At 42.7% G+C, this 20726-nt stretch overlaps 1 protein-coding gene across 1 annotated transcript in view; it reads right to left on the reverse strand.

Moving 5' to 3' along the window:
- Positions 1-20726, reverse strand: part of LOC111967179 (transforming growth factor-beta-induced protein ig-h3) — a 37384-nt gene that overhangs the window by 11542 nt on the left and 5116 nt on the right. The window contains exons 3-7 of the mRNA XM_023992045.2: positions 7489-7553; positions 7079-7236; positions 6621-6785; positions 6014-6160; positions 5597-5738 (exon numbers count right to left, since the gene is read on the reverse strand). Of these exons, the coding sequence (XP_023847813.1) occupies positions 5597-5738; positions 6014-6160; positions 6621-6785; positions 7079-7236; positions 7489-7553 (677 nt within the window). The remainder of the gene's footprint in view (positions 1-5596; positions 5739-6013; positions 6161-6620; positions 6786-7078; positions 7237-7488; positions 7554-20726) is intronic.

Consider the following 20726-nt stretch of genomic DNA (forward strand, 5'->3'; position numbering starts at 1 on the left):
GGGGAGATAGATATTGGATATAGAGACAGGGAGATAGATATTGGATATAGAAACGGGGAGATAGATATTGGATATAGAACAGGGAGATAGATATTGGATATAGAACGGGGAGATAGAATATTGGATATAGAACGGGGCGATAGATATTGGATATAGAACGGGGAGATAGATATTGGATTATAGAAACGGGGCGATAGATATTGGATATAGAACGGGGCGATAGATATTGGATATAGAACAGGGAGATAGATATTGGATATAGAACAGGGAGATAGATATTGGATATAGAACGGGGAGATAGATATTGGATATAGACGGGGAGATAGATATTGGATATAGAACGGGAAGATGATATTGGTATGAACGGGGAGATAGTATTGGATATAGTAGGGAGATAGATATTGGATATAGAACGGGGAGATAGATATTGGATATAGAACGGGAGATAGATTGGATATAGAAGGGGAGATAGATATCGGATATAGAACGGGGAGATATAATTGGATATAGAACAGGGAGATAGATATTGGATATAGAACGGGGAGATAGATATTGGATATAGAATGGGGAGATAGATATTGATATAGAACAGGGAGATAGTATTGATATAGAACAGGGAGATAGATATTGGATATAGAACAGGGAGATAGATATTGGATATAGAACAGGGAGATAGATATTGGATATAGAACGGGGAGATAGATATTGGATATAGAACGGGGAGATAGATATTGGATATAGAAAGGGAGATAGATATCGGATATAGAACAGGGAGATAGATATTGGATATAGAACGGGGAGATAGATATTGGATATAGAACAGGGAGATAGATATTGGATATGAACGGGGAGATAGATATTGGATATAGAACAGGGAGATAGATATCGGATATAGAATGGGGAGATAGATATTGGATATAGAACGGGGAGATAGATATTGGATATAGAAACGGGGAGATAGATATTGGATATAGAACAGGGAGATAGATATCGGATATAGAACGGGGAGATAGATATTGGATATAGAATGGGGAGATAGATATTGGATATAGAACGGGGAGATAGATTTGGATATAGAACAGGGAAGATAGATTTGGATATAGAACGGGGAGATAGATATTGGATATAGAACGGGGAGATAGATATGGATATAAAACAGGGAGATAGATATCCGATATAGAACGGGAGATAGATATTGGATATAGAACGGGGAGATAGATATTGGATATAGAACGGGGAGATAGATATTGGATATAGAACGGGGAGATAGATATTGGATATAGAACGGGGAGATAGTATTGGATATAGAACGGGGAGATAGATATTGGATATAGACGGGGGAGATAGATATTGGATATAGAACGGGGAAGATGATATTGCATATAGATATTGGATAATAGAACGGGGAGTAGACATTGGATATAGAACGGGGAGATAGAATTGGATATAGAACGGGGAGATAGATATTGGATATAGAACGGGGAGATAGATATTGGATATAGAACGGGAGATAAATATTGGATATAGAACGGGGAGATAAATATTGGATATAGAACGGGGAGATAGATATTGGATATAGAACGGGGAGATAGATATTGGATATAGAACGGGGAGATAGTATTGGATATAGAACGGGGAGATAGATATTGGATATAGAACGGGGAGATAGATATTGGATATAGAACGGGGATAGATATTGGATATATGAACGGGGAGATAAATATTGGATATAGAACAGGGAGATAGATATTGATATAGAAGAGATATATGGTATGAACGGGGAGAATATGATATGACGGGGAGATAGATATTGGATATAGAACGGGGAGATAGATATTGGATATAGAACGGGAGATAGATATTGGATATAGAACGGGGAGATGATATTGGATATAGAACGGGGAGATAATATTGGATATAGACGGGAGATAGATATTGGATATAGAACGGGAGATAGAATATTGGATATAGAACGGGGAGATAGACATTGGATATAGAACGGGGAGATAGATATTGGATATAGAACGGGGAGATAGATATTGGATATAGAACGGGGAGATAAATATTGGATATAGAACGGGAGATAGATATTGGATATAGAACGGGGAGTATAGATATTGGATATAGAACGGGGAGATAGATATTGGATATAGAACGGGGAGATAGATATTGGATATAGAACGGGGAGATAGATATTGGTATAGAACGGGGAGATAGTATATTGGATATAGAACGGGGAGATAGATATTGGATATAGAACGGGGAGATAGATATTGGATATAGAACGGGGAAATAAATATTGGATATAGAACGGGGGATAGATATTGGATATAGAACGGGGAGATAGATATTGGATATAGAACGGGGAATAAAATATTGGATATAGAACGGGGTAGATATTGGATAAGAACGGGGAGATAGATATTGGTATAGAACGGGGAGATAGATATTGGATATAGAACGGGGAGATAGATATTGGATATAGAACGGGGAGTAGATTGGAAAGAGGAGATAATATTGATATAGAACAGGGAGATAGATATTGGATATAGAACAGGGAGATAGATATTGGATATAGAACGGGGAGATAGATATTGGATATAGAACGGGGAGATAGATATTGGATATAGAACGGGGAGATAGATATTGGATATAGATATTGGATATAGAACGGGGAATAGACATTGCATATAGATATTGGATATAGAACGGGAGATAGATATTGGATATAGAACGGGGAGATAAATATTGGATATAGAACAGGGAGATAGATATTGGATATAGAACAGGAGATAGATATTGGATATAGAACGGGGAGATAGATATTGATATAGAACGGGGAGATAGATATTGCATATAGATATTGGATATAGAACGGGGAGATAAATATTGGATATAGAACAGGGAGATAGATATTGATATGAACAGGAGATAGATATGATATAGAACGGGGAGATAGATATTGGATATAGAACGGGAGAGATATGGATATAGAACGGGGATATAGATATTGGAATAGAAGGGGAGATAGATATTGGATATAGAACGGGGAGATAGATATTGGATATAGAACGGGGAGATAGATATTGGATATAGAACGGGGAGATAGATATTGGATATAGAACGGGGAGATATGATATTGGATATAGAACGGGGAGATAGATTATTGGTATAGAACAGGGAGATAGATATTGGATATAGAACGGGGAGATAGAATTGGAGACGGAAACCCAATGACTTATTAACGTGAAGTAAGTTCTACTTGTGTTTGAACTCTCCATCCAGACCTGCTGAACTACCACATCCTGAAGAACATGCAGTGTGCAGAGTCCATCACATCTGGCACTCCTCTGGAGACCCTACAGGGGACTGTGTTAGAGGTGGGCTGTGATGGGCTGACATGACCCTCAACGGGAAGGCCATCATCCAGAAGAAAGATCAGCTGGGACCAACGGAGTCATCCACTACATTAACGAGCTCCTCATCCCAGACTCAGGTAATTCAGACAATAGACAGCCGTCTGTATATGACTTGGAGTCAAACTATTGGACCTCTGCCTCCTTAATGTCATGATTATTACATTAACAAGCTCATTCAGACAGGTATTGAAAACCAGAGACTTAAATTGAGAGTTGCGTCAACGCCAAATGTAAGCCTCTAATCCAAACCAATGAATCCCTGCCTTCTTTTATGAGATTATTAGTAATGATGAGTCACGTCTGAAAAGGTCTCTGACTGGCATAGGAGTTGAAAGTCGAGTCTGAGTCTGTCTGGAATGCTACTGCACTGAATATGAAGTAGATCAACTCAATGGTTCATGTTGAGACAAGACCTCAAGCCTACTAATGAAGAGTCTCTCTGTTCAATGAGAAATGTTCATTTATGTACTGATCTCTTTTTAAGCTAAGACTTTGTTGGAGCTGGCCCAGGGATCCGCCGTTACCACAGCGACCAAAGCTGTTTGTTGATGCTGATCTTGGCTCCCACCTTTCTGGCTCAGAGGCTCTGACCATCCTGACCCCTCAGAATGAAGCTTTCAAAGGTAACTCGATCGATGGCGCTCTCTCTCTCTCCATCTTTTTCTCTCCCCATCACCATCCGTCTCTGTCCCTCTCTCTCTCTCTCTCTCTCTCTCTCCCTCTCTCTGTATCCCTCCCTCCCTCTCCCCTCTCTCTGTGCTAACAAACAGCAGTGACTTGAGCCACGATTCTTGACCCATTTCATTGACTCAATCTGATACATTCTGTATCATGTTAACAGAGGGTGTGACAATGGACCGGTGACCTGAAGAAAGCTGTTGAAGAACCACATCCTGAAGGAGCAGCTGTCTTCCGGGTCACTGTACTACGGACAAGAAGCTAGAGACTCTGGGAGGAACCAAAACTCCGAGTGTTCGTCTACCGTACGTAAGTACCCTGTAGGACCTACAGCTGGCATCAGATGGTATAAAAGGCAGAGGTGCAGATTGATCAATTGAGCTGAATTAAGAGAGTCTGAATACAGGTGTTTTCTTTGCAAAAGACGACTCATTACAGAGATTACCCTCTTCCTAAGGTGTTAACTCATTATATAGATTACCCTCTTCCTAAGGTTAACTCATTATATAGCTTACCCTCTTCCTAAGGGTTAACTCATTATATAGATTACCCTCTTCCTAAGGGTTTAACTCTTACAGAGATTACCCTCTTCCTAAAGGTTAACTCATTATATAGATTACCTCTCTTCCTAAGGGTTAACTCATTATATAGATTACCCTCTTCCTAAGGGTTAAACTCATTATAAGATTACCCTCTCCTAAGGGTTAACTCATTACAGAGATTACCCTCTTCCTAAGGGTTAACTCATTACAGAGATTATCCTGAATACACTATACCAAACTATACAAAACGATTATTGTGCTGTTTTCATATTAACAATGAAACAGTTTATGGCTGGTCATAAATTTTCTCCAAATGAGTGACAGAAGGAGGCAGCCTGATTTAGTGGACTTTTACCCCCGAAACATGTTTTGATCCAATGACACAATACTGTAGAATAGTTATCCAGAATGTTGTTTCACACCGTTTTCACAGCTCTGCTCTGTTCTCTCCTGGGTGGCAGACGAAGGTTGTTCCGGCAGCAGCTCTCACATTTCTGCTTTGTAATGGAATTTCCAGACGACCACAATAAGCTTTTTTCCACAGAGAGACCACTTGCGAGCCATCATTTCAGAGTAAAGGGCAGACAGGAAGGAAGCCAAGTGCGTCCCTAATGTCACCCTATTCCTGATATAGTGCACTACTTTGACAGAGCCCATATGGCACCCTATTCCCTATATAGTGCACTACTTTGACCAGCGGCCCATATGGCACCCTATTCCCTATATAGTGCACTACTTTTGACCAGGGCCCATATGGCTCTGGTCAAAGTATGTTCCTCTTAATTTTTTGGGACACTGAGCACATTTCAAGTCTGCTGAGTGCATTGTCAAGTCTCCTGAGCGTTCTATATCCAATATCTATCTCCCCGTTCTATATCCAATATCTATCTCCCCGTTCTATATCCAATTTCTATCTCCCTGTTCTATATCCAACTGTCCTTAAAAAAAAGAATTCACCTTTCAGAGCCACGGGGTCTCCCAGGATCCTGTTGAGCATTTCAGGGGGGATCTTCTCGAAGGCTTCGTTGGTTGGAGCGAACACCGTGTAGTGACCATCGCTCTCCAGCATTTGGGTCAGACCAGCAGCAGCAACAGCAGTCTAAAACACAGAGAATCAACACACTGAATCAACACACTGAATCGACACACTGAATCAACACAGCTTTTCTCTACATGATTCAAATTGCACATACAATACAAAAGACTGAGACCGCGTCAATGATCAGTGAATGTACCATTCCGATAGCTGACACAACATTGCATAGCATATGTTCAACATGTCGAAAATGGTAAGAGAGTTCTAGTGTGATAGACTGTTCTGTGAATGAATGAATGAATGAATGAAGCGACAAACTGTTAAAGTCGTTTACTTACACGAAGAGTCTCCAGATCATCATCGGTGTCGATGAAAGTGTGCACGTCGTTGGTAACCGCGGTGATGACTCTGTCCACGACGTGCACGATGCCGTTGGTCGCATGCTGGTCTGTTTTCACCAGACGAGCGCAGTTCACTGTTACAATCTGCAATGACGAGAAACAATTAAAGAAAAGTTGTCTCATGAGTTAGCTGGCTTTTGATTGATGGTCAACATGTGAACATTTGAAAAATTATCAAAATCGTACTGTAAATATTTTTTAACTGACGACATATCTGTTCATGTCTCTTTTGTCGTTGAGCTGTCTCTCTAGAGGTTCCAACTTGCTTGGTCCCAGATGACCTATGTCATACTGCACAAACAGATCTGGGACCAGGCCAGGTCACAACATCATATACCTTCCAATCACAGGAGGCTGGTGAGGGTAGGATGGCTGACCGAAATGAAGTGAATGGAATGGTATCAAACAGATGGAAAACCCCTGTGTTRGATGTGTCAATACCATTACAGCCATTACTATGAGCCCGTCCTCCCCAATTAAGGTGCCACCAGCCACCGGTGCTTCCAATATAATGCAACATTAACATTGGACAGATGCTACTCACTCCGTTGGGGTAGTGGTGGATGTGAACGTTGAAGTCTTGGTACATGGAGGGGAAGGCAGATCCATGCTTCAGGTCCTCAGAGGTCAAACGYCGGTTCACCATGTGGTAGTGGAGTGCGTTGAGCAGCTCAATATTCACGTTGCTCACCAGAGCGTCCAGGATTTCCTACAACCGTAAAAAACAGTCCTATTTTCATCAGAACAACGATCAGTCACAAGTTAACCATTCGTACCATTACATATACTGACCAAAGACTTGGTTGTAGAATCTACTGCTCCTAAAAAAAAACGTTCGATACGCTACCATGGCTGATTAGGCTGATAACACGTAGTCTGAGGTCAGAATAATACAATATCTCTAGATGCAACAGGATTGGGGTGAATTATACTTCATTTCCAGTTCTCTCTCCGTGTATCCCTCTCCTGTGAAGGGAGAGTGTCTCCTCCTGACACACTCACATTGGGTAGGGCCGCCCAGGCCTGGTTGCTGGGAGCGAAAAAGGTGAAGCTTCCTGGTCCCTCGATCTCTTCCCTCAGCTGAGCCCTCTCTGAGTACATCTTAGTGGTGGCGGCTCCAACCACACCCAGCGTGTTGTAGATGTTCACTAACGGCAGGGCTGGGGGGAAAAAAATGTAAAGTCTTAACCATCATATGGTGGAAATGTATGAAATTCAGAAGGTTGATTTGATGGATGTATATTTGATAATCAAAGTAGGATGCCATATTTTGTTTGACTGGTCTCTTGTCTAAAAATTATTATCCCAAATTGGTCATGACATGAATTGATGACTAGCTGTTGCATTATATGGATAGTAAGTGACTGAGCTATAACTTGATTTGCAGMCTAATAAAGCAGATTTCTTCTTACCAGCAGGACAACCCTTCTCTCCTGGAAGCTTCTCATAACCGGGGCAACACTCATAGCTGATCACCCTGTTGACCAATAAGAACACGTGTTAAGGATGACTGCAGCCAATCAGAGATGAAAACAACAGGTCAGTTTCTCCTTACCCTTTCAAGTCAAAAGACTCTAGCCTTGTTTCCAGATCTTGTTTGTGTTGTCTTGCCACAAACAGATCTGTGACCAGGCCACAAAAGATTGAGCAATGTGTCTTAGGTTAAATGATACAGCCACATGCTATACACATTGTTCTGTCATTTTGTGCATTTGAGATATTTCCACAATAAATCTGAACTGGGCTCAGCTGGTCCTGGAAGGTCATAAAAAGCTAATTTCCTCAGAGAGAGAGAGGGAGGGAGCAGAGGAATCCACAGACCCAGGGTTGGCCAAGGGAAACTCCTGTTAGGGGACTAAGAAAGCGATACTGAAACACAGGCCAGTAAAAACAAAGAGAGAACGGCCAAGCGAAGGTGTACCGGATAAAAATGTGAACCTTAAAGTTAAGTCAAAAATAAGTGGTCTATATCCACGAAAAGGAAGGTTTTAACTAGCTACATTCGGTGGCAAGTTCTTCATACAACCAGAAAATAATGAATGAAGAATGCTAGTTCATTGTGTAAATATTTGTATTGCTAATCAAACAGTGGCACACGTAGGTTATAGTGAGGAAAAACACAGTGGCAACATTTAACAATACATAACACAGTCAAAAAAGACAAGGCAAAAGGTGTGGAAAGCTACGCAAAAAATGATTTTGCATCTTTACGACCCCCCTGCAGACCCTACATCCCAACTCGAGTACTCCGTTCTGCCAGCTCTGGTCTCTTGGCCCTCCCACCCCTACGGGGGGCGTCAGATCCCATTCATCCCAGTCAAAGCTCTTCAGCAGAGTTCCTGCCCAAGCTATTTTAAAGATGAATGCACTAACTGTAAGTCGCTTTGGATAATAGTCTGCTAAATGACTAAAATGTAAAAAGGAGGACCAACTCTGAGTCCTAACATTGATGAAAGTCAATGGAAAACTACCTGAGCCAGACACATCTATACCCACTTGTCACGTCAACCCTAGTTAACTCCACCATCCCCTTCAAGCATAATGAACTATACTGTAAAAGCTGTTAAAGACCAAGTGAGGATCTGAGCAATTAGCTACTGTTAAACTCCTAGGGAGAGGGTAGTTGGTAGCTCAGAAACATGGTTAGGGGACAATGGCCTACATTCAGCGACGGGTGGGATGGGCGGGTGGGGTGGGTGGGTGGTGGGGGGGTTGTTTATGGGGAAACCCTGTAAAACACAGTAGCCTGGAAACCAAACCAGTCAGATTTTCAAAACAGATGGTAACTCAACTTCGATGTGTTCTCCACAAGCATAAACAAAGATGGTAGCTATGGATTTCAGACAAAATAAACAGTAAAGTCGCATAATTCAAACACAGTGTACATTGAGACTTCCAAGTGTTGAGGAAAGCTATCCACCAGACAGAAGTATTAAAGAAGAGAGTGAACGTCCATTTGACTTTATGGGTTCCATGATGAAATTAGCATGCTAGATAGATTTGAATTTCCCACACAGCCATCTCTCTCTCTGGCTTTCTATTCATAGGTACTATACCAAAAAATGTGTTTTTGTCACGCCCTGGCCTTAGTTATCTTTGTTTTCTTTATTATTTTAGTTAGGTCAGGGTGTGACATGGGGGATGTAGGTGTTTTTGTCATGTCTAGGGGTTTTGTATGTTTATGGGGTTTTTCTAGTCTAGGTGTTTGTATGTCTATGGCTGCCTAGATTGGTTCTCAATTAGAGATAGCTGTTTATCATTGTCTCTGATTGGGAACCATATTTAGGCAGCCATATTCATTGGGTATGTCGTGGGTGATTGTCTATGTCATTACGTAAGTTGCCTGTGTCTGCACTTGTCGTAGTATAGCTTCACGTCGTTTGTTGTTTTGTAAGTCTGTTTAAGTATTCTTCGTTACGTTATAATAAATAGAAGAATGTATTTATATCACGCTGCGCCTTGGTCCTCTCTTCAACCATACGACGAACGTGACAGTTTTTTTTCATAAAAAAAACAAAAATGTTCCTTTCCCAGACAAATAAAACAAGATGTAATTTGTAGTAAAAGTGAGCGTGTATAAAGCTTTACAGACCAGTTAGCTCTGGGATTCACCTTTAGTCAAATTTTACTACTTCAAAACATAGTGTGATTGCTGAGAAAAACAGAAGAACCAATGCATTGGTGTTGAGAGTGGGGCTTTAAAGGTAGCTAAGGGCTGTTGGGTGGTAGCTAAGGGCTGTTGGGTGGTAGCTAGGGGCTGTTGGGTGGTAGCTAGGGGCTGTTGGGTGGTAGCTAGGAGGCTGTTTGGGTGGTGCTAGGGGGTTGTTGTAAGCTAAGGGCTGTTGGTGTGGTAGCTAAGGGCTGTTGGGTGGTAGCTAAGGGCTGTTGGGTGGTAGCTAGGGCTGTTGGGTGGTAGCTAGGGCTGTTGGGTGGTAGCTAGGGCGTTTGGTTGGTTAGCTAAGGGCTGTTGGGTGGTAGCTAGGGGCTGTTGGGTGGTAGCTAAGGGCTGTTGGGTGGGTAGCTAGGGGCTGTGGGTGGTAGCTAAGGGCTGTTTGGTGGTAGCTAGGGGCTGTGTGGGTGTAGCTGGGCTTTGGGTGGTAGCTAGGGGCTGTTGGGTGGTAGCTAGGGGCTGTTGGGTGGTAGCTAGGGGCTGTTGGGTGGTAGCTAGGGGCTGTTGGTGGTAGCTAGGGGTGTTGGGTGGTAGCTAGGGGCTGTTGGTGGTAGCTAGGGGCTGTTGGTGGTAGCTAGGGGCTGTTGGGTGGTAGCTAGGGGCTGTTGGGTGGTAGCTAGGGGCTGTTGGGTGGTAGCTAGGGGCTGTTTGGGGTGGTAGCTAAGGGCTGTTGGGTGGTAGCTAGGGCTGTTGGGTGGTAGCTAAGGGCTGTTGGGTTGGTGTAGCTAGGGGCTGTTGGGTGGCAGCCTTGGGTGGTGGGTGGGTAGCTAAGGGCTGTTGGGTGGTAGCTAAGGGCTGTTGGGTGGTAGCTAAGGGCTGTTTGGTGGTAGTGCTCTATCAAATCATAGACTTAATTATAACATAATAACACACAGAAATACGAGCCTTAGGTCATTAATATGGTTGAATCCGGAAACTATKATCTCGAAAACTAAACATTTATTCTTTCAGTGAAATACGGAACCGTTCCGTATTTTATCTAACGGGTGGCATCCATCAGTCTAAATATTCCTGTTACATTGCAAAACCTTCAATGTTATGTCATAATTACGTAAAATTCTGGCAAATTAGTTCGCAATGAGCCAGGCGGCCCAAACTGTTGCATATACCCTGACTCTGCGTGCAATGAACGCAAGAGAAGTGACACAATTTCACCTGGTTAATATTTCCTGCTAAACTGGATTTCTTTTAGCTAAATATGCAGATTTAAAATATATACTTCTGTGTATTGATTTTAAGAAAGGCATTGATGTTTATGGTTAGGTACACGTTGGAGCCACGACAGTCCTTTTTCGCGAATGCGCACTGCACTGATTATATGCAACGCAGGACACGCTAGATAAACTAGTAATATCATCAACCATGTGTAGTTATAACTAGTGATTATGATTGATTGATTGTTTTTTATAAGATAAGTTTAATGCTAGCTAGCAACTTACCTTGGCTTCTTACTGCATTCGCGTAACAGGCGGGCTCCTCGTGAGGCAGGTGGTTAGAGCGTTGGACTAGTTAACCTAAGGTTGCAAGATTGAATCCCTGAGCTGACAAGGAAAAAATCTGTCGTTCTGCCCCTTAACAAGGCAGTTAACCCACCGTTCCTAGGCCGTCATTGAAAATAAGAATGTGTTCTTAACTGACTTGCCTAGTTAAATAAAAGGTGAAAAAAATAAAATCAGCGTCCAAAATTACCGATTGTTATGAAAACTTGAAATCGGCCCTAATTAATCGGCCATTTCGATTAATCGGTCAACCTCTAGTTGGGAGGTAGCTATGGGCTGTTGTTAGGGTTATTGGGTACTCAGAGTTATGAGGTCTCCCCTCAAGTGACCTGTAACCTCTAGCACCAGCAGCACCATGTCCCCATGGCCTGCATTCTAACCCATTACCTGTTAAACCCAGTTGTCACTCACAGTCACACAGACAGGGATTGTTCAGTTCAGCTCAATGAAAGCTGCTAACACACCTCAGTGTTCAAAACTCCCCTCCATCCAGACCTGGGTTCAAATACTATTTGAAATCACTTTAAAAAATGTTCAGTGTTTTTTTGTTTGTTGCTTGCCTGGCCTAACAGGCCAATAGAATAGTCCCAAAAAAGCAACCCCCTGCTCATTTGGCACCCCAGACAGGCTAGAGAGAAAATGATACAAGTATAATAAATATTCTGAATAGTATTTGAAAAAGTCAGCTCCCTCTTTCCATGGATGTCTGTGTCTGTAAATGTAATTAAATCCAAACTGATAAAAAAGCTTTTTGGAACCTTTGTTGACACAAGCCCAGGTATGTCCTTTTGAACACAACTCTCAAACTCCCAGCCCCAGCCCTCTCAAATTGACACTTTAGGTCTAGCTTGCTATGGAAAAAGTACATTTTCCTGGCTCCCTTATGAATGATTAGTGTGTGTTTAGGGATGGAGGTCCCTCAACAGTGCCCTCTAAAGCCATCATTTCCTCCAAACATCCAGCGCCCACAGCAAAGTTTCACTTCCTCTTCAACTTTCATGAGATTTCCAATGAAAGAAACACTGTTGTGAATCGCCAGCAAATGTCTCCCGTTACATAGTCATCAAGTTCGTGTCTGTGGTTCAATTTTCTACAGGAAACATCTAGATAATTTCACAATACTTATCAAGGGAGATCAAATAACAAGAAAAAGCCGGGAACAGAAAGACACCCCCCACACACACACACACACACACACACACACACACAACACACACACACACACCACACACACACACACACCCACACACACACACACACACACACCACACACCACACACACACACACACACACACACACACACACACACACACACACACACACACACACACACACACAATAGCAAATGCATCAGTTTTCTTAGCACACCATTCTCCAAGCAGATAATGGTGCAATGGTCACAACACATGGCTTTCCCATGCCATGCAAAACCTACAACACAATCTCAAGGATGTTAGACAGAGCAATAACCAATACCATCTTGCCCCCTGCAGGGAGGTTAACATTGACGTCAATCAAACCACCGCTACGTGGAAGGCGTGTCAGTGCCTTTACTGCACAAGTCCAGGACAGGGCCAATCTGGAAGATTGATGTTGGTAACCTGAGTTGTCCTTTTACACTCAGAGGTGGTCGAGCTATTAACACTACCCGGACTGATTGATTAGAGAGACACAAGGTATCCATTATCTACTGTGTAACTACCTAGCTAACCCAGAATATATCTCCCCCAAACTAACTACCTAGCTAAGCCATTATTTATCTCGTTCAAGCTAACTACCTAGCTAACCCAGAATTGATCTCCCCAAACTAACTACCTAGCTAACCCAGCATTTACTCATCCCAATAAACTACCTAGCTAACCCAGGATATATCTCCCCCAAACTAACTACCTCGCTAACCCAGCATTTATCTCATCCAAGCTAACTACCTAGCTAACCAGAATTGATCTCCCCCAAACTAACTACCTAGCTAACCCAGCATTTATCTCCATCCAAGCTAACTACCTAGCTAACCCAGCATGCTCTCCCCCAATCTCACTACCTAGCTAACCCAGCATTTATCTCCCCCAAACAAACTACCTAGCAACCCAGCATTTATCTAGTCCAAACAAACTACCTAGCAACCAAGCATTTATCTCCCAAACTAACTACCTAGCTAACCCAGAATTGATCTCCCCCAAACTAACTACCTAGCTAAACCACCATGTATCTCCCCCAAACTAACTACCTAGCTAACCCAGCATTTATCTCCCCAAACTAAGTACCCAGCATTTATCTCCCCCAACGAATTACCTAGCTAACCCAGCATTTATCTTGTCCAAACTAACTACCTAGCATATACGACACCATTCTGTATACTTCTGGCCCTTCTTTGGACACTGTGTTAACAACCCTCCAGACGAGCTTCAATGCCATACAACTCTCCTTCCGTGGCCTCCAATTGCTCTTAAATACAAGTAAAACTAAATGCATGCTCTTCAACCGATCGCTGCCTGCACCTGCCCGCCCGTCCAACATCACTACTCTGGACGGTTCTGACTTAGAATATGTGGACAACTACAAAGACCTAGATGTCTGGTTAGACTGTAAACTCTCCTTCCAGACTCACATCAAACATCTCCAATCCAAAGTTAAATCTAGAATTGGCTTCCTATTTCGCAACAAAGCATCCTTCACTCATGCTGGCAAACATACCCTTGTAAAACTGACATCACCTACCGATCCCGACTTCGGCGATGTCATTACAAAAGAGCCTCCACTACCCTACTCAATAAATTGGATGCAGTCTATCACAGTGCCATCCATTTTGTCACCAAAGCCCATATATACACCATCATTGCGACCTGTACGCTTCGTTGCTGCCTGCTGTCATATCCGTCGCCAAACCCACTGGCTCCAGGTCATCTAACAAGACCCTGCTAGGTAAAGCCCCGCCTTATCTCAGCTTGTGGTCACACATAGCAGCCACCACCTGTAGCACGCCGCTCCAGCAGGTATACTCTCTGGTCACCCCCAAAACCAATTCTTCCTTTGCCGCCTCTCCTTCCAGTTCTCTGCTGCCAATGACTGGAATGAGCTACAAAAATCACTGAAACTGGAACACCTTATCTCCTCACTAGCTTTAAGCACCAGCTGTCAGAGCAGCTCACAGATTACTGCACCTGTACATAGCCCATCTATAATTAGCCCAAACAACTACTCTTCCCCTACTGTATTTATTTATTTTGCTCCTTTGCACCCCATTATTTCTACTCTACTTTGCACATTCTTCCACTCAAATCTACCATTCCAGTGTTTTACTTCTATATTATTTACTTCACCACATGGCCCTTTTTTTTGCCTTTACCTCCCTTATCTCACCTCATTTGCTCACATTGTAGGATAGACTTTTTCTACTGTATTATTGACTGTATGTTGTTTTTACTCCATGTGTAAACCTGTGTTGTTGTATGTGTCGAACTGCTTTGCTTTATCTTGGCCAGGTCGCAGTTGTAAATGAGAACTTGTTCTCAACTTGCCTACCTGGTTAAATAAAGGTGAAATAAAAAATGTATAAAAATAAATATCTCCCCCAAACAAACTACCTAGCTAACCCATCCTGTATCTCCCCCAAACTAACTACCTAGCTAACCCAGCATTTATCTCATCCAAATTAACTACCTAGCTAACCCAGGATTTATTTTGTCCAAACTAACTACCTAGCTAACCCAGGATTTATTTTGTCCAAACCAACTACCTAGCTAACCCAGGAATGTATTTTGTCCAAACTAACTACCTAGCTAACCCAGGAATTTATTTTGTCCAAACTAACTACCTAGCTAACCCAGGAATGTATTTTGTCCAAACTAACACTGAAACTTCCCATCGTTGTTGATGTCACAAAAAGAGAAGAGGATACATCAACTAAGTTGATGACTCAATGATTCCTGGATGAGTCATTTCCTAATGCTGAGAACCACACTAACAGGATTGTGTCTAACTCATGAGCTTAACAAGAAGATCAAAAACTAACGGAAACCAATTTCCATTACTGTTACTACTAATATATTCATTTGTCAGCCATTCTTTTGAAACTAAATAATATATATCCTATTTATATATAGTACTAGTCAAAAGTTTGGACAAACCTACTCATTCCAGGGTTTTTATTTATTTTTACTATTTTCTACATTGTAGAATAATAGTGAAGACATCAAAACTATGAAATAACACATGTAGTAACAAAATAAGTGTTGAACAAATAAAAATATATTATAGATAGCCCTATTTGGTAAAATACTAAGTCCATATTATGGCAAGAACAGCTCAAATAAGCAAAGAGAAACGACAGTCCATAATTACTTTAAGACATGAAGGTCAGTCAATCCGGAAAATGTCAAGAACTTTGACAGTTTCATTAGAGTTACCAGACACATCTCAGAGGAGGAGACTGCGTAAATCAGGCCTTCATGGTCGAATTGCTGCAAAGAAACTACTACTAAAGGACACCGATAAGAAGAAGAGACTTGCTTGGTCCAAGAAACACGAGCAATGGACATTTTTGGTTCCAACCGCCGTGTCTTTGTGAGACACAGAGTAGGTGGAAMGATGATCTCTGCATGTGTGGTTCCCACCGTGAAGCATGGAGGAGGAGGTGTGGAGGTGCTTTGCTGGTGACACTGTCAATGATTTATTTAGAATTCAAGGCACACTTAACCACCATGGCTACCACAGCATTCTGCAGTGATATACCATCCCATCTGGTTTGCGCTTAGTGGGACTATCATCTGTTTTTCAACAGGACAATTACCCAAAACACACCTCCAGGCTGTGTAAGGGCTATTTGACCAAGAAGGAGAGTGATGAGTGCTGCATCAGATGACCTGGCCTCCACAATCACCCAACCTCAACCCAATTGAGATGGTTTGGGATGAGTTGGATCGCAGAGTGAAGGAAAAGCAGCCAACAAGTGCTCAGCATATGTGGGAACTCCTTCAAGACTGTTGGAAAAGCATTCCAGGTGAAGCTGGTTGAGAGAATGCCGAGAGTGTGCAAAGCTGTCCTCAAGGCAAAGGGTGGCTACTTTGAAGAATCTCAAATATAAAATATAGTTTGATTTGTTTACCACTTTTTTGGGTTACTCCATGATTCCATGTGTTATTTCATAGTTTGGATGTCTTCACTATTATTCTACAATGTAGAAAATAGTAAAAATAAAGACATGCCCTTGAATGAGTAGGTGTGTCCAAACTTTTGACTGGTAGTGTATACATATTATCAGTAAGGTAGTCAAATAAAATGGTTTAGAAATAGTTCTCCCTGCTCCATGTTGTCTACCACAGCTAGACTAGAGACTACTACAGCTAGACCAGAGACTACTACAGCTAGACTAGAGACTACTACAGCTAGACTAGAGACTACTACAGCAAGACTAGAGACTACTACAGCTAGACTAGAGACTACTAACTACTACAGCTCACTACGTGACCCAGAGATCTACTACAGCTAGACTAGAGACTACTACAGCTAGACAAGAGACTACTACAGCTAGACTAGAGACTACTAAAGCTAGACTAGAGACTACTAAACAGCTAGATCTAGAGACCTACTACAGCTAGACCAGAGACTAACTACCACTAAGACCAGAGCACTACTACAGCTAGACTAGAGACTACTACAGCTAGACTAGAGACTACTACAGCTAGAGACTACTAGCTAGACGCAAGAGACTACTACAGCTAAGACCAGAGACTACTACAGCTAGACCAGAGACCTACAGCTAGACTAAGAGACTACTACTAGCTAGAACCAGAGACTACTACAGCTAGACCAGAGACTACTACAGCTGACTAACGCTAGACCAGAGAAATACTGCAGCTACCAGAGACTACTACAGCTAGACTAGAGAACTACTAGCTAGACTACACAGCTAGACCAGAGAATACTACAGCTAGACCCAGAGACTACTGCAGCTAGCCTACAGCTAGACCAGAGCTACTACAGCTAGACTAGAGACTACTACAGCTAGACTACAGCTAGACTAAGAGACACTACAGCTAGACCAGAGACTACTACAGCTAGACTAGAGACTACTACAGCTAGACACAGCTAGACCTAGAGACTACAACCAGCTAGACTAGAGACTACTAACAGCTAGACCAGAGACTACTACAGCTAGACCAGAGACTACTACAGCTAGACTAGAGACTACTCCAGCTAGACTAGAGACTACTACGCTAGACCAGAGACTACTACAGCTAACTAGAGACTACTACAGCTAGACTAGATACTACTACAGCTAGACTAGATACTACTACAGCTAGACTAGAGACTAACTACAGCTAGACTAGAGATTACTACAGCTAGACTACAGCTAGACTAGAGACTACTACAGCTAGACCAGAGACTAATACAGCTAGACTACAGCTAGACCAGAGACTATACAGCTAGACTACAGCTAGACCAGAGACTACTACAGCTAGACCAGAGACTACTCACAGCTAGACTAGAGACTACTACAGCTAGACTAGAGACTACTACAGCTAGACTAACAGCTAGACCAGAGACTACTACAGCTAGACAGAACTATACAGAGACTACGAGACTACTACAGCTAGACTAGAGAGACTACTACAGCTAGGACAGAGACTACTAAAGCTAGACTAGAGACTACTACAGCTAGACTGGAGATTACTACAGCTAGCCAAAGACTACTACAGCTAGACTACAGCTAGACTAGAGACTACTACAGTAGACTGAGACTACTACACTAGACTAAGCTAGACAGGATTACTACAGCTAGACCAAAGACTACTACGGCTAGACTACAGCTAGACTAGAGACTACTACAGCTAGACTAGAGACTACTACGCTAGACTAAGCTAGACCAGAGATAACTACAGCTAGACAATAGACTACTACAGCTAGACTACAGCTAGACTAGAGACTACTACAGCTAGACCAGACTACTACAGCTAGACTAGAGACTACTACAGCTGAGACACTAGACCAGAGACTATACTAGCTAGACCAGAGACTACTACAGCTAGACTAGAGACTACTACAGCTAGACTAGAGACTACTACAGCTAGACTAGAGACTAATATACAAGCTACGTTTTAACACTGGACCATTAAGTCATTACACTTTAACAGGATATTTTCTCTCCCAGGACTGTTGGGACGTTTTGCATTATAACAGACCTAACATCCCAAATGGCACCTATTCCTATATAGTGCACTACTTTTTGACCAGATCCCTATGGGGCTCGATCAAAAGTAATAGAGCTCTGGTCAAGTAGTGCACTATATAGGGAATAGGGTGCCATTGGCATAAGGGCTCTGGTCAAAAGTAGTGCACTATATAGGGAATAGGGTGCCATTGCCCATAGGACTCTGGTCAAAAGTAGTGCACTATAGGGAATAGGTGCCATTGCCCATAGACTCTGGTCAAAAGTAGTGCACTATAGTAGGGAATAGGGTGCCATTTAGGATGCACTCTCTCTTTCCTTTACCCTGACATCAGACTGTCCTGGCAGGACCCAACAACTGCAGGAGAAGTTTCTCATAAAAGGATGAAGAAAAAAACTTCCCACTTCAACATGGAGCTAGCTGCTTGCCAACTGAACCGATCTTAACAAGGTTATCCTAGCAGATGATTGAAAAACGACCTCACTTGCATGTCACTTTTTCAACAAGCGAGTTATTATGGTTAGCGACTTAAATAGTTGGGCTACTGTTTCAGGAAGGAATTTCACTTATGTGCTCCTTATACTGTCACCTTCATCATGCTTACTCTCTCTGGGTTTAGACGTTAAGCAAGCTGGTGTTTTGGACTGGAAATGTACCATTTAGCATAGCTCACTCAGGCAAATCAGTTCTTTCTCACTGTGCATCATTCTCTCTATTCTATGGTTACGTTCCAATGGCTCTGGTCAACAGTAGTGCACTACCCTATGGCCCTGGTCAACAGTATGCACTACCCTATGGGCCTGTCACAGTAGTACACACCCCTATGGGTCCTGGTCAACAGTATGCACTACCCTATGGGCCCTGGTCAACAGTAGTACACTACCCTATGGGCCTGGTCAACAGTATGTGGCACTACCCTAGGGCCCTGGTCAACAGTAGTACACACCCTATGGCCCTGGTCAACAGTAAGTGCACTACCCTATGGCCTGGTCAACAGTAGTGCACTACCCTATGGGCCCTGGTCAACAGTAGTGCACTACCCCATGGCCCTGGTCAACATGTAGTGCACTACCCTATTTGGCCCTGGTCACAGTAGTGCACTACCCTATGGGCCCTGGTCAACAGTAGTGCACTACCCTATGGGCCCTGGTCAACAGTAGTGCACTACCCTATGGGCCCTGGTCAACAGTAGTTCACTACCCTATGGGCCTGGTCAACAGTAGTGCACTACTCTATGGGCCCTGGTCAATCAGTAGTACACTACCTATGGGCCCTGGTCAACAGTAGTGCACTACCCTATGAGCCCTGGTCAACAGTAGTCGCACTACCCTAGGCCCTGGTCAACAGTAGTGCACTACCCTATGGGCCCTGGTCAACAGTAGTGCACTACCCACTATGGGCCCTGGTCTACAGTAGTTCACTACCCTATGGCCCTGGTCAACAGTAGTGCACTACCTATGGCCTCTGGTCAACAGTAGTGCACTACCTATGTCCCTTGGTCAACAGTAGTGCACTATTGGTCTCTGGTCAACAGTAGTGCACTACCCTATTGTCCCTGGTTCAACAGTATGCACTACCCTGTCTACAGTATCAACTACCTATTGGCTCTGGTCAACAGTAGTGCACTACCCATTGTCCCTGTCACAGTAGTGCTACGTCTTGCACAGTAGGCACTACTTGGCCTGGTCCACAGTAGTGCACTACCCTATTGTCTTCTGGTCAACAGTAGTGCACTATCCAAGGATAGGGTGCAATTTGGGATGCAGTTGTCATGGAGAACTCAGTTAGTCTGTGGTTTCTGTCTTTAGCCATGCTGCTTTCAGCAGAGTAGAGTGAAGGTTAAATGTTTCAGCTACTTCGTTCAGCTTGACAATCTTAGTTGGAGTTCTTCTTCAATAACCCACACGAAAGGAAAATTCCTTAATTTACCCCAGTGAAAACTTACTTAAAATATATCGTTTTCATATCTAAATCAAGATATGCTCAGCACAAATGACAAAAAAAAAGTTTTCAGATCTTCCTTCCTTAATGATGGCCTGTTTATCCATGCAACACTATATGTATAGTCTACACTAGTAGGCTATAATACCAATATATTAACGCAAGCATGTTTTAAATAAATCAACTCCGCTGTCAACACATGTCAAGAATTAACATGCATTGAACTAACATTGTTTATGATAACACTACGTTGGCTTGCCGCAGGATCTTGCGATGGTACCATTGCTTGCAGTTGGGAATATTCTTGTCGTCCCCTGTAATCTTTTTGCATCGCGCAACACATTGGGTCTAAAAGAGATGAAGAGAATAT

This window comes from Salvelinus sp. IW2-2015, linkage group LG8, assembly GCF_002910315.2.
Source record: "Salvelinus sp. IW2-2015 linkage group LG8, ASM291031v2, whole genome shotgun sequence".
NCBI lineage: Eukaryota > Metazoa > Chordata > Actinopteri > Salmoniformes > Salmonidae > Salvelinus > Salvelinus sp. IW2-2015.